The sequence below is a fragment of the Callithrix jacchus genome, chromosome 5 (assembly GCF_049354715.1).
Source record: "Callithrix jacchus isolate 240 chromosome 5, calJac240_pri, whole genome shotgun sequence".
NCBI classification, from domain to species: Eukaryota; Metazoa; Chordata; class Mammalia; order Primates; family Cebidae; genus Callithrix; species Callithrix jacchus.
This window is the reverse complement of record NC_133506.1, coordinates 67438029-67452021: the sequence shown is the minus strand read 5'-3', so window position 1 is coordinate 67452021 and position 13993 is coordinate 67438029. Positions and strand designations below refer to the sequence as shown.

General features: G+C 39.6%; 1 protein-coding gene across 9 annotated transcripts in view; it reads left to right on the top strand.

The window, feature by feature from the left end:
* The window catches only part of LOC100387850 (coiled-coil domain-containing protein 144A-like), an 84027-nt gene that overhangs the window by 33542 nt on the left and 36492 nt on the right, over positions 1–13993 (top strand). For all 9 annotated transcript variants that reach the window (XR_008481473.2, XR_008481472.2, XM_078372517.1 and 6 more), the window contains 2 exons: positions 12224–12508; positions 13076–13296. Coding sequence is in view for 7 of the 9 variants with exons in the window: in XM_078372517.1 (XP_078228643.1) it covers positions 12224–12508; positions 13076–13296 (506 nt within the window). In the remaining 2 variants the exon portion in view is untranslated. The remainder of the gene's footprint in view (positions 1–12223; positions 12509–13075; positions 13297–13993) is intronic.

Here is a 13993-nt window from a genome sequence, read left to right as displayed (position 1 = left end):
GGAACTTTAGTTGGGGCAGGATACCCAAATATTCTACACTGGAACTCCTAGGCTCTCTTTGTGGCTAAGTTTCCTCACAACATGGGGGCTGGGTTTCAAGGCGAGCAGTCTGTGGTAGAGAGCCTCTTCAAACCTAATGTAGGAAGCAACATTGTGTTATCACTTTTAACACATTCTGTTCATTAGAAGCAAGCCGTTAAGTTTCACCCATAGTCTATGTATAGGATGAATTATTTTGCTTTTACTTTTATTTGTGTGTGTGTGTGTTTTTTTAAACATGATGTCTTGCTATGTTGCCCAGGCTGGCCTTGATCACCATGGCTCAGGAATTCTTTCTGCCTCAGTCTTCCAGGTAGCTGAGATCACAGGCCTGTGACACCACACCTGGCTTCCTTTTGTTTTTTGTGGACTTGTATAACTACATATTTATGGTATACACAGTGATATTTCGATATGTGTAAACAATGTGTAATGGTCAAATAAGACTATAACATATCCATCACCTCAAACATTCACCATTTCTTTGTGCTGTGAACTTTGAAAATCCACTCCTCTAGCTATTTAAAACTATTAGTTAACCAAACCAGGTGTGGTGGTGCACACCTCTAATCCTAGATACTAGGGAGGCTGAGGCATAATGGCTTGAACCAGAGGCAAAGGTTGCAGTGAGCTGAGATTGCATCACTGTACTCTAGCTTGAGTGACAGAGTGAGACTCTGTCTGAAAAAAAAAAAAAAAAGAAAAGTTAACCATATTCACCCTACAATGCAGAACACTAGAATTTATTCCCCCTATCTAGCTATCATTTCGTATCCATAAAACAACCTCTCCCCATCTTCCACTCCTGCTTACCTTTCTCAGCCTCTGTTACCCACAATTCTACTCTCTACTTCCAAAAACTTTTTTTTTAAATTTTAGCTTCCATATGAGTGAGAACATACAGTAGTTATTTTTCTGTGCCTGAATTATTACACTTAATGTCACTTAATGTTTTCATCCATGTTGCTGTCAATTGCATGATTTTATTCTTTTTTATGGCTAAATAGTATTCCACTGTGTACATATGTCACATTTTCTTTCTTTTTTTTCTTCTCTATTTTATTTTATATATATATATATATATTTTTTTTTTTTTGCATTTTAGGTTTTGGGGTACATGTGAAGAACATGCAACATAGTTGCATAGGTACACACGTTTCGGTGTGATTTGCTGCCTTCCTCCCCTTCACCTACATCTGGCATTTCTCCCCATGCTCTCTCTCCCCAACTCCCCACCCCCAGCTGTCCCTCCCCTGTTCCCCCAACAGACCCCAGTGTATCACATTTCCTTTACTCACAACCACAGTCATCTATTGCTGAACATTTAGGTTGATTCTGTAGTTTGGTTATTGTGAATAGTGCTGCAGTAAACATGGGGATACTGGTATCCCTTTGATATACTGAATGTCTTTCTTTTGGATAATAGTAGTGGGATTACTGGATTATATGAGACTTGTATTTTTAGTTTTTTAAGAAACTTCCACAGTTTTCCATAATGGCTATACTAGTTTACATTCCCTCCATGAGTGCATAAGAGTTTTCTTTTTCTCTCCAACCTCACCAGGATTTTTTACTTTTTTTAAAAATATATATAGTAGCCATTCTAACTGTGGTGAGACGATATCTCATTTGGAATTTTATTTCCGTTTTCCTGCTGTCGGTGATGTTGAGTACTTTTCCATATATATGTTGGCCATTTGTACCTCTTCTTTTTAGAAATGTCTATTTAAATTCTTTGTCCACATTAGAGGGATTATTAACTGCTTTTACTGTTGTGTTAAGTTCCTGGCATATTCTAGATATTAGACCTTTCTCAGATGAATAGATTTATAAATATTGTCTCCCATATTACAGATTGTTGGTTGTTCAACAAAGGATTTGCTGTGAAGAAACTTAATTTTAAAATAGCCTTACTTGTCTATTTTTGTTTTTATGCCTGTGCTTTTTTTGCATATTCCTGTGATAACTTAGCTTGAAAATCTTTGCCTTGACCTGTGTCATGAAGCATTTTTCCTGTATTTTCTTGTAGTAGTTTTATAATTTTGGATCTCATGTTTAAGTCTTTAAATCAACATTTTGTGTTGATTTTTGTATATGGTGAAAATAGGGACCTGGTTTTATTCTTCTTTTTACAAATATCCAGTTTCCCTGGCTCCATTTGTCAAAGAGAGGGTTCTTTCCCCAATGTATGTTCTTGACACCTTTGTTGAAAATCCGGTGTCTGTAAATATGTGTTTTTATTTCTGGGTTCTCTATTCTGTTCCACTGATTTAATTTTCTGTTTTTTATACCAAGACCATGCTTTTTTGGTTACCATAAGCTTATAATATATTTGAAGTCAGGTAGATTTCAAGGAGGTAGAGTGATGCTTCCAGCTTTGTTCTTTTCCCTCAGACTTGGCTTGTCTAACTCTAGCATTTTTGTGGTTCCATATAAATTTTAGGATTGTTTTTTCCATTTCTGTGAAGAATGTTATTGGTGTTTTTCGTTGCAAGTTATAAAGGGCATTTTATTTTCATCTTCTTTTTTTTTCTTCTATTTTTTTTTTTGAGACAGAGTCTTGCTCAGTCTTCGGGTCCCAGCCTGAAGTTTAGTGGCACAATCTTGGCTCATTGCAATCTGTGCCTCCTGGGTTCAAACAATTCTCCTGCTTCAGCCTCCCGAGTAGCTGGATACTACAGGCGTGCGCCACCACTCCCAGCTAATTTTTGTATTTTTTAGTAGAGACAGGGTTTCACCATGTTGGCCAGGATGGTCTCGATCTTTTGACCTCATGATCTGCCCGCCTTGGCCTCCCAAAGTGCTGGGATTACAGGCGTGAGCCACCGCCTCTTTCTTAACTTTTATTTTAGATTTAGGGGGTACATGTGCAGGTTTGTTACAAAGGTATATATTGCATAATGGTTAGGTTTAGGGTGCAATTGAACCTATCACCGAGGTAGTGAGCATGTACCTGGCATGTCATTTTTCAACAGTTGTCCCAATCCAATCCCTCTTCTTGTAGTCCCCAGTGTCTGTTGCTCCCCTCTTTATGTCCATGTGGACCCAATGTTTAGGTCCCACTGACAAGTGAGACATGTAGTATCTGGTTTTGTTTCCACATCAGTTTGCTTAGGATAATGGCCTCCAGCTACATCCATGTTCTTGCAAAGAACATTATTTTGTTCTTGTTATAGCTGCATAGTGTTACATATTTTATGTGTGCTACATTTTCTTAATCCAGTGCACTATTGATGGGCTTCTGGATTGATTCCATATCTTTGCTATTGTGAATAGTGCTGCAGCCAACATATGGGTGCATGTGTCTTTTTGGTAGAATGATTTCTGGGAGGGAGTGGGTATTTAACCCACTAATGGGATTGCTGGGTTGAAGGCAGTTCTATTTTTAGTTCCATGACAGAAATCTCCAAACTGCTTTCCACAGTGGCTAAATGAATTTATCATTTTCTCCAGCAGTGTATTCGAATGCCCTTTTTGCTGTAGCAGCTCTGCCAAAATCTGGGTCGATGTTCCTTGTTTTTGGACTTTTTAGTGATAGCCATTATGGCTATCACTGGTTTGAGATGGCATTTCATTGTGGCTTTGATTTGCTTTTCTCTGATTAGTGAGATGAGCTTTTATTTCATGTTTGCCCTCTGCTTTTCTGTCTTTTTTTGGGAAATGTCTCTTTATGTATTTTGCCCACTTTTATATATTTTTTTAAATTCTTGCTTGTTGATTTAAGTTTCTTATAGGTTCTGGATATTAGAGCTGTTTAATGCATCGCTTGTAAATACATTCTTTCATGATTTAGGTTGCCTAGTTAGTCTCTTGAATGGTTCCTTTTTCTATGCAGAAGCTCCTTTGTTTAACTAGGTTCCAGTTTTTCATTTTGTTGCAGTTGCTTTTGACGACTTATTCATAAATTATATTCAGAGGCTGATTTCAAATAATATGTTTCTTTGGTTTTCTTGTAGGGTTTTTATAGTTAGAGGTTTTTCTTTTAAGAATGTACTTCAGCTTTCATTTATTTTTATATGTGGTGATAGGTAGGGGTCAAGGTTCATATTTCCGTGTATGGATAGCAAGTCATCCCAGCACCATTTATTGAACAGGGAGTCCTTTCCCCATTGCGCTTTTTCAAAGATCAAATGGTTATAGGCTTGTGGCTTTATTTCTGGGCTCTCTATTCTGTTCCATTGGTCTGTGTGTCTGTTTTTGTGCCAGTACCATGCTGTTTTGTTCATTGTAGGCTTTGTTTACTGTAGTATAGTTTGAAGTTGGGCAGTGTGATGTGTCAGGTTTTGTTATTTTTGCTTAGGATGGCTGTGGGTGTTTGGGCTCTTTTCCAGTTCCATATGAAATTTTAGAATCTTTTTCCTAATGCTGTGAAAAATGACCTTTGTAGTTTGATAGGAATAGTATTGAGTTTGTAGATTGCTTTGGGCAGTATGGCCATTTTACTGATACTGATTTTTCCAATCTGTGAGCATGGAATGTTTTTGCATTTTTTGGTGTCATGACTTTTCAGCAGTGTTTTGTAGTTCTTTTAGCCACGTCTCTGTGGTTAGATGCATTCCTAAGTATTTTGCTTTTTTGTGTGTGGCTGTTGTCAATGGAATCACATTCTGGATTTGTCTCTCAGCTTGAACTTTATTGGTCTATAGAAATGCTACTGATATTTTTGCATTCTGACTGAAGTCATTTATCAGTTCCAGGATACACTGGCAGACTCACAGAGTTTTCTACTTAGAGCATCAGATCATCAGCAAAGGGAGATAGTTTGGCTTCTTTTCCTTTTTGGATGCCTTTCTTTCTTTTGCCCGATTGCTCTGGCTAGGTGGGAGTTCCAGTCCTATGTTGAATAGATGTGGTGAGATGGGGCATCCTTGTTTTGTTCCAGCTGTCAAGGGGAATGCTTCCAACTCTTTTTGTTCTTTTTTCTTTAAATTTTTTCTTTATTATTTTATAGAGACAAGGTCTCACTGCGTGGCCAGGTTGGTCTCAGACTCCTGGCCTCAAGTGATACTCCTGTCTTCACCTCCCAACATGCTGGAGTTACAAGCATGAGCCACTGCACTCAGCTCCCACTTCCAGCTTTTGCCCATTCTGTGATTTCAGCTGCAGGTTTGTTACAAAGTGGCCCTTGTTATTTGGAGGTCTATTTGTTTGATGCCTAATGTGTTGATTTTTTTCATGAAGGGATTATGGATGTTATTGAAAGCTTTTTTGCATCTTTTGTGATGATCATATGGTTTTTCTTTTTCCATTCTGTTTATGTGGTGAAACACATTTACTGATTTGTGTACTTTGAACCAACCTTGCATCACAAGAATAAACCCGACTTGATTGTGGTGAAGTAAACTTTTGATGTGTTGCTGGGTTTCATTTGCTAATATTTTGTTGAGACTTTTGTGTCCACATTCGTCGGAAATATTAGGCTGTAGTTTTCCTTTTTTTTTTTTTTTCCATGAAAGCCACTGACTTTATTGATCTAAAAAACTTTACAACAATAGTGACTCTTCTGCCAAAAAAGGAGCCAAATGGTTTCAAACTGGCTGAAAGTGAGGGTGGGGGTCAGGGATAGGGCCAGGATTCCATTCAGGAAAGCCAGTAACTGTCATCAGGGAACTGGCAATGGAAAAAGGAAGAGGGAGGCATGGAAGAGCGAGAATCCAAAAAAGTTGAAATGGTTAGGGGAGGAAACTCCCAAAGACCTTGAAGTATGTCGGAGGTGAGTAGGCAATAGCAATCTTTTACTCTGTAGCGGACAGGGAGGGGTCCGTACTCCGGAGATGAGGACGAAAATAGCAGTCTTTTACTTTGTAGCGGACAGGGAGAAGTCCGGAGATGAGGGAGAAAATAGCAGTCTTTTACTTTGTAGCGGACAGGGAGGGGTCCGTATTCCGGAGATGAGTACGAAAATAGCAGTCTTTTTTTTTTTTTTTTTTTTTTTTTTTTTTTTTTTCCTGAGGCAATTTCGCTCTTGTTACCTAGGCTGGAGTGCAACAGCACGATCTTGGCTCTCTGCAAACTCTGCCTCCTGGGTTCAGGCAATTCTCCTGCCTCTGCCTCCTGAGGAGCTGGGATTACAGGCACGCGCCACCATGCCCAGCTAATTTTTTTTTTTTTTTTTTTTTTGAGACGGAATTTCGCTCTTGTTACCCAGGCGGGAGTGCAATGGCGCGATCTCGGCTCACCGCAACCTCCGCCTCCTGGGTTCAGGCAATTCTCCTGCCTCAGCCTCCCGAGTAGCTGGGACTACAGGCACGCGCCACCATGCCCAGCTAATTTTTGTCTTTTTAGTAGAGACGGGGTTTCACCATGTTGACCAGGATGGTCTCGATCTCTTGACCTCGTGATCCACCTGCCTCGGCCTCCCAAAGTGCTGGGATTATAGGCGTGAGCCACCACGCCCGGGCTGCTGAATTCCTTTATGTGCACGGAGAGACGGTGAGACTTTCTGTTTTCCAATTTGGATCCCCTTGATTTCTTTGACAATTTCTGTGCCTGTGTCCTTCAGGGATATTGACATGTAGTTTCCTTTGGTTGTGTGTGTACTTGTCTGGGTTTGGCCTTACAGTAATACTGACCTTTAGAATAAACTAGGAAGATTTTGGAATAATTTGTAAAACATTGCTGTTAGTTTTTCCTTAACAGTTTAATAGACCATCCTGGTCAACATGGTGAAACCCCGTCTCTATTAAAAATACAAAAAATTAGCTGGGCATGGTGGCGCATGCCTGTAATCCCAGCTGCTCAGGAGGCCGAGGCAGGAGAATTGCCTGAACCCAGGAGGCGGAGATTGCAGTGAGCCGAGATCGCGCCATTGCACTCCAGCCTGGGTAACGAGCGAAACTCCGTCTCAAAAAAAAAAAAAAAAAAGTTTAGGCCGGGCGCGGTGGCTCAAGCCTGTAATCCCAGCACTTTGGGAGGCCGAGGCAGGTAGATCACGAGGTCAAGAGATCGAGACCAAACTGGTCAACATGGTGAAACCCCGTCTCTATTAAAAATACAAAAAATTAGCTGGACATGGTGGCGCATGCCTGTAATCCCAGCTGCTCAGGAGGCCGAGGCAGGAGAATTGCCTGAACCCAGGAGGCGGAGGTTGCGGTGAGCCGAGATCGCACCATTGCATTGCAGCCTGGGTAAACAAGAGTGAAACTTCGTCTCAAAAAAAAAAAAAAAACGGTTTAATAGAATTCGGCAGTAAAGTTATCCAGTTTTACACTTTTCTTTATTGGGAAACTTTACTGCTGATTCAATTGCATAACCTTTCATTGTTCTGTTCAGGTTTCCATTTCTTCTTGGTTCGTTCTTGCTGGTTATGCATTTCCAGGAATGTATCCATTTTCTCTAGGCTTTTCAGTTTGTTGGCATATAGTTGTGCACAGTAGTCTCTCACGACCCCATGTATTTCTTTGGTATCGGTTTTAATATCTCCTTCTCTGTTTCTCTTTTTGTTTTTCTCTTTTTTCTTGTTTAATATAGTTAGCAGTTATCTTTTCCCAAAACCGTCTTCCAGTTTGAAGGATGTTTTGTTGGTTTTGTTTTTTTACTCTACCTCATTCAGTTCTGCCCTGCCTTTATCATTTCTTTCCTTCTACTACATTTGAGTTTCGGGTCTGTTCTTGCTGTTTTGGTTTCTTAAGGTGCATTGTTAGGTTGCTTGAAGTCTTTCTCTTTTTTCTTTTTTTACATGGTTTTAGATTGTTCTTTTAATGTGTTAGTCTCAGGTAAGAAATCATTCTTTTAACTGGAATTTTTGGAGGAACAAGACTTAGAAATGATAATATTTGGTGGTAATCACATAGAATAACAATTTTTGTGTTTGGGTCAGTGCTAGAGTTCATTCAGGTGGTAATCTGGCTGGCTTTGTTAGTCTTGCTTCCCAAATTAGCTTTGCTTTCTGATCCAGATGTCAGTATGTGAAATGGTCATCAGCCAAGTGCAGAAGGATACACAAGTTAGCTGCAAAACATGATGACCTATCCAGTGGAAAGATGAAACCTGACAGAGACTTGGGAGCAGGCTCAGATGCTGCCTGGGAATGCTTAGGAATCTGGGGAAAAGCACATCGGAAACTTTAAATGGGAAATGGCAAACCTCAAAAACATACAAGGTTAAAAGTACAAAAAGCTCAACCCAGCCTTCTTTTGAAAGGCAATCCCAGTCTTTGGGAATATCATAGAGAAAATCTATCAACATATACACGAACTCTCAGTGCCAGTATGGCCTTGCCAATGACACCTTGGCTCTCATGGACTGAACCATAATCAATTATATACAAATCAAATATTCCAAGTGTATAACATGCGCTCTGTGAATTGATGAGATGTGTAGCCTTGAGGATAAAAGGATAACAGGTGTATAGTCACTGTTTTCTCAGCTGGTCACATGAAAGGAGAAAGCAGTGATGCATGCAGCTGTATTTATATCTTGTATTCAATCATGAAAAAGCAGCATTCAATATCATCATCTGCCCCACCAAAAGGAAATCTGGATAGTTCTTTTGGGAATTTTAAAAGTTATCTGGATACAGGATGTAGTCCTTACTTATTTCCAGCTCTGCAGAGTTCTAAAATGCATGTATCGGGGCAAGGGGTATTTGGCATTTCTGGGAACCTTCCTCACAATTTGCTGCTAACCTAAAACCGCTTTAAGAGTCTTCAATAATGATTTTTTAAAACTAACAAACATTATGCATTGTTTTTAAAATTCAATACCAATCAGTAAATGTGTTTTGAAATTTGTGAAGCCCAGGTAGTTAAGACATACACTCATTCAGTTCTGCCCTGCCTGTATCATTTCTTTCCTTCTACTACATTTGAGTTTCGGGTCTGTTCTTGCTGTTTTGGTTTCTTAAGGTGCATGGTTACGTTGCTTGTTTGAAGTCTTTCTCTTTTTTAGACGTAGCTGTTAATTGCTATAAATTGCCCTCTTAGTGCTTCTTTTGTCACTTTCTATAGGGGTTGGTTTCTTTCCCATTTTCATTTGTTTCAAGATATTTAAATTTTTTTTCTTAATTTATTGATTGGCCCAGTTCATTCAGGAGCATGCCATTTAATTTCCATGTGTTTGCACAGTTTCCAAAATTTTTGTCCTTGTTACTGATTTCTGTATTTATTCCATTGTTGTTGAGAAGATACTTGATTCCTAGGAGTTTGTAAACTCAGTAGATGGTCTATTCTGGAGAATTTTCTATGTGCTAATGAGAAGAATGTGTATTCTGCAGCTTTTTAATGAAATGTTCTGTAAGTGTCTGCTAGGTCCCTATGGTCTGCAGTGCAGGTTAATTTTGATGTTTTTTTGTCGATTTTCTGTTGAGATCTTTGCAATGCTGAAAGTCAGGTGATGGAGTCCTCATCTTCTATTGTACTGGGCACTATCTCTCTTTAGTTTCAGTGATGTTTGCCTTATAGATCTGTGTGCTCAGGTGTTAAGTGCATATACCTTTATGACTGTTGTATACTCTTGCTGAATTGATCCTGTTATTATTATATAATGACCTTCTTTTTCTCTTTTATTTTTTTTTGACTTAAGATTTATTTTGTCTGGTAGAAATATAGCTGCTCCTGCATGCTTTTGGTTTCCATTTGCAGCTGTGTAGTTACAATGTCCTTTCCTTCGGGTTCCACTATCATTTTCTTCACTATCCTTAAAACCCTTCCTACCAGCCTCTTCGAGGACCACCAGGCTTCCACTCACAGTCGCTTTAAGACTTTCTGTTTTCATGCTTATATGACAAGTCTATTCAAAACTGTTGCCAGCAGTCTCCAGTTACTCTAGATATGCTTATGGGGAGGGGAGTGCATTCTGAATTGCCTGACCAACTTAATTACCCTAATGAGGCTTATACTCAGATAACCTCCTTGGCGATGTGTGCCTGGAGGCAGTTACCATCATCCAGTGTTAGGATGGAGGAGCTTGCTAAAATTCGTCAGGGATCTGACGAGCCTTTTCAGGAATTTGTCTCATGCCTCCTCCAGGCTGTTACACGCCAGGTTGGCAATGATGAAGCTGGATCTCTATTGGTGAAACAATTGGCTTCTGAGAATGCTAATACGGCATGCCAGGCATCCATGAGGCCCTTTAAACGTAAAGGCACCTTAACTGATTATATTTGCCTCTGTGCTGATATCAGACCTGCTTATCAACAAGGTCTTGCTCTAGCAGCTGCTCAAGCAGGTGGTATGTCTATTGCCACCTTTTTAAAACAGAGACCCAACCAACCTAGATCACCCCTTAAATTTTTTCATTGTGGCAGTCTGGGCCATATGGCTAAACAGTGTCAAGTTCCTTTTGCTCCACAGCCTCAGATGTTAGCTTTGCCAGCACCCCCAGATCCTACTCCTACTTCTTCTTCTCCTGTCACCCCATCACCCCAACCACATCAACCAGGTTTGTGCCCTCGCTGTCACCGTGGCACCCATTGGGCCAACGAGTGCCACTCTAAGCATGATGCCCAGGGCAATCCTCTCCCTCAGCAGTTGGGAAACTCCCAGCGGGGGCAGTCCCAGCCCCCAGCAAAATATCAGGACACCTTATGTTCAAGCTCCTGTCCTGAGTTTGAGCGCAAATCCGTTTCTCAACTCTGCAGAGCAACACCGAACAGCACAGGACTTGACCTCTGTGTCACCGCCTGACAGGTATTAAGCCCTGACATGGGACCCCAAGCCATCCCTACGGGCATTTTTGGCCCTCTTTTCTCAGGATATATTGGTCTTATTTTAGGTCATAGTAACTGTTCCTTGAGAGGTCTGCATGTATTACCTATTGTTGTTGATGTTGATTACTCGGGAGAAATTAAGGTGTTTGCTTGGTCGCCTACAGGTGTTTTCACGCTGAGTCCTGAATTGTTGTTTGCTCAACTGCTTCTCACTCCTATTGATACCTCAGCTGACTCTCAATTGTCGACTCAAGTTATAGGTAACAAAGGTTCTGAGCCTTCGTCTTATGCTTACTGGGTTCAAGCCATTTCATCTACCAGACCTGAACTTACCATTAAAATTAATGGCAAAACATTTAAAGGCCTCCTGGACACAGGGGCTGATGTGTCTGTAATTTCCCATAAATATTGGTCTTCTCAATGGCTTACAACTACTGCCATGACTTCTCTACAAGGCATAGGAATGACTAACAATCTTATGCAATCTGCAAGTTTATTAACTCAGCAGCGTGGAAATTTCAGGGAGATTTTTCTTTGTCATCGTTTAGTGTGCTCTCTTATTTCGTGTAAAGCAGCAATGAATTACAAGACTGTGCTACTTACTAAATTAAGGCATTTTTATTCAGAAAAGTGGTACGGATCATGCCATTCAACTTTTATACTGGGAGATGTGATTGCTTCTTAACGCCAAGTGTCATTACTCCTTGAAATGTAATTCAAATTAACTTAAGACATTTGCAGTTCAGCAAGAGGCTTGTGGTGCTGGAATCCACTTTTTTTCAAGATTTATTAGAGTTTTATTTTCAGAGTCTTATTATGGAAGCCATGTCTTGACTGGGGCCCAAATAATTTAATATGACACCCCTAAAACTTCCATGCAATTTATGGAGAATGACATTGGGTTAAAGGACTAAGAGACTTGTGCTAAGGGGGTGACTTAGAGCCATTTTAAGGAGGAAAGCCATGAAATGATCAAAGAAAAACAGAAGTCTAAGATCAAATCCAAATGTTATGTGGAAAAAATGATGAAAGTAAAGGATATATTTTTGTGAATTCTGGTGGTTTTAACTTTGTTTTTAATTTTCTGAGTAATCCAATGGTCTGTTTTTTATGAATCTACAAGAATATAGGTAATATTTTATTGCAACTGAATTCATTTCAAAAATGATTAGTTTTGTGTTAGAACATTCTCAGTCTACTTTCTTTTATCTTTTTTTCTTTTCTGCCCATGCTAGCATGCAGTGGCACTGTCTCTGGTCACTACAACCTCCACCTCCCCGATTCAAGCCATTCTCCTGCCTCGGCCTCCTGAGTAGCTGGGATTACAGGCACCCCCCCACCACACCCAGCTAATTTTTGTGCTTTTAGTAGAGATGGGGTTTTTCCATGTTGGCCAGGCTTGTCTCAAACTCCTGACCTCAGGTGATCCATCCACCTCGTCCTCCCAAAGTGCTGGGATTACAGGTATGAGCCACCACACCTGGCCTCTGTGTACCTTCTTCATTACCAAAGTATATTGTTTTTTGACTCATGCAGGATGACCTTACTGAAGCACAGAAAACTGCACCTTCACGATGTCCAGATCTGGACGCAGATAATGAAGTTCTTCGGCAGACATTATTCTCTGTGAAAGCATTAAAAAAGAAATGTCAAACACTAGAGGAGGAGAAGAAGCAGTTGAAGCAGGAAATAGTAAATCTCAAAATTCATATGGAAAGAAAAATGTTAGAACGTGGTGAAGCTGAACAGTATGAGGTGCCGATTGAAGAAAGATCAAGACGGATAGTAGAAGCGTTAAAGGAAATCAGTCTCTCCTTGCAGGTTGGTTTAATTGTCTGCAATGTGCTTTCATTCGTTTCGCTGCAGATTCTATCTTGGATATATCCATCGTATATGTTTTCTGTACTTTTCTTACAGCAATTTGTTTGGCAGACTTCTAGAAGGAAGGTGATATCTGTTTCTCCCTTTAAATATTTTAGTTTCCATCATTCTTCTAACTAAATTGATCTTCCATAATAAGAATTCTCACTAGAAAATCATTGATTACTAAGGCCAGTATGCATAAAAGAAGACTAATAGAAAAAGTAAAAAAAAGAAAAAATTGTGATTGAGAAATTATACCATACTCTTGAACTGCTTTTAAGTTACATGGTTCCATTTTAAAATCTTAACTTGTTTCTGTCATTGTTTGGAGGATTGTTGTACAACTCAGAATCAATCGTTAATTCAGTTGATACTGATGATAAATATGTGAAGCTTGAGCTTCTTTCTTTCTTCACGTACTTAAAATTGTTGTCTGAATAACTGACTCCAAACAAAAGGAAACAAATGCACAGTAATTATTCAGGTTATAATTACTTTAAAATGTTCCCTTTTAATTAATTTTAGACTCAAGCAGCACCTCAGGAACAGTTAGAACAGTTAGTGCAAAGGGTGAATGATATTACCGCAGAAAAAACCCAGATGGAACTCACAATCAAAGACCTGCAATCTGAGCTCTCCAGAGTAAAAACTTCGCAAGCCGAAAATAAAATCGAATTGGAAAGATATAAGGAATACCGCCTAAACGAAGTAAAATTTGCAGCAGCCTTTTCAAATGAACTGAGAAGGCAAGTCAGTATACAGAATCATAGCAAATAAGTTAAGCTCATTAATTTGCCATCCAAAGCATAACTTCCAGTGAGACAGGTTCATGAGGTGTGCGGGAAGTGAAAGCTAACTAGACTGTACAATTTTTGAATATTGTAAATGATAAATAGTAAATGAACTTAAACTTTAAGTAAAATAGAAAATAGTAAATGAACTTGACCTTTAAAATCTTAGTCCAGGACAGTTCATGTCACTCCTGTTGTTGGTTTTACGTGGCTCCCCCCAACCCCTTAATATTCTTGTATAGTTAACCCAATCTATTAGGGATTCCGCTAAATATTTGTGAAGCTTCATAATTTAGACAGTGATATCATGATAAAAATTGTCAGTATTCCCTTAATTCAAAATATTAATGAATTTAATTAATTTTTGGAAGATGGCAGCTGAAACCTTGGGTCAAGTACGACGACTCTGGGCACATTCTGGCACTGAGTAAATTCCCTTTGCTTGACTGTGATCATTAGAGGGCTCCTTGAGAAGAAACGTCATGTATAGTTTTTCCACTCCACGTAAAGACACACTTGTGAAGTACAGAATGATTAACATAGGGTTGAAGGGACGTATTACTAAGTGATTAAAAAAAAAAAAAGCACCTCGGTCAGCCTGAGGGGGTGTGTGGAAGACAGAAAGGGCAGGCCCCACCTCTGATGCACGGGC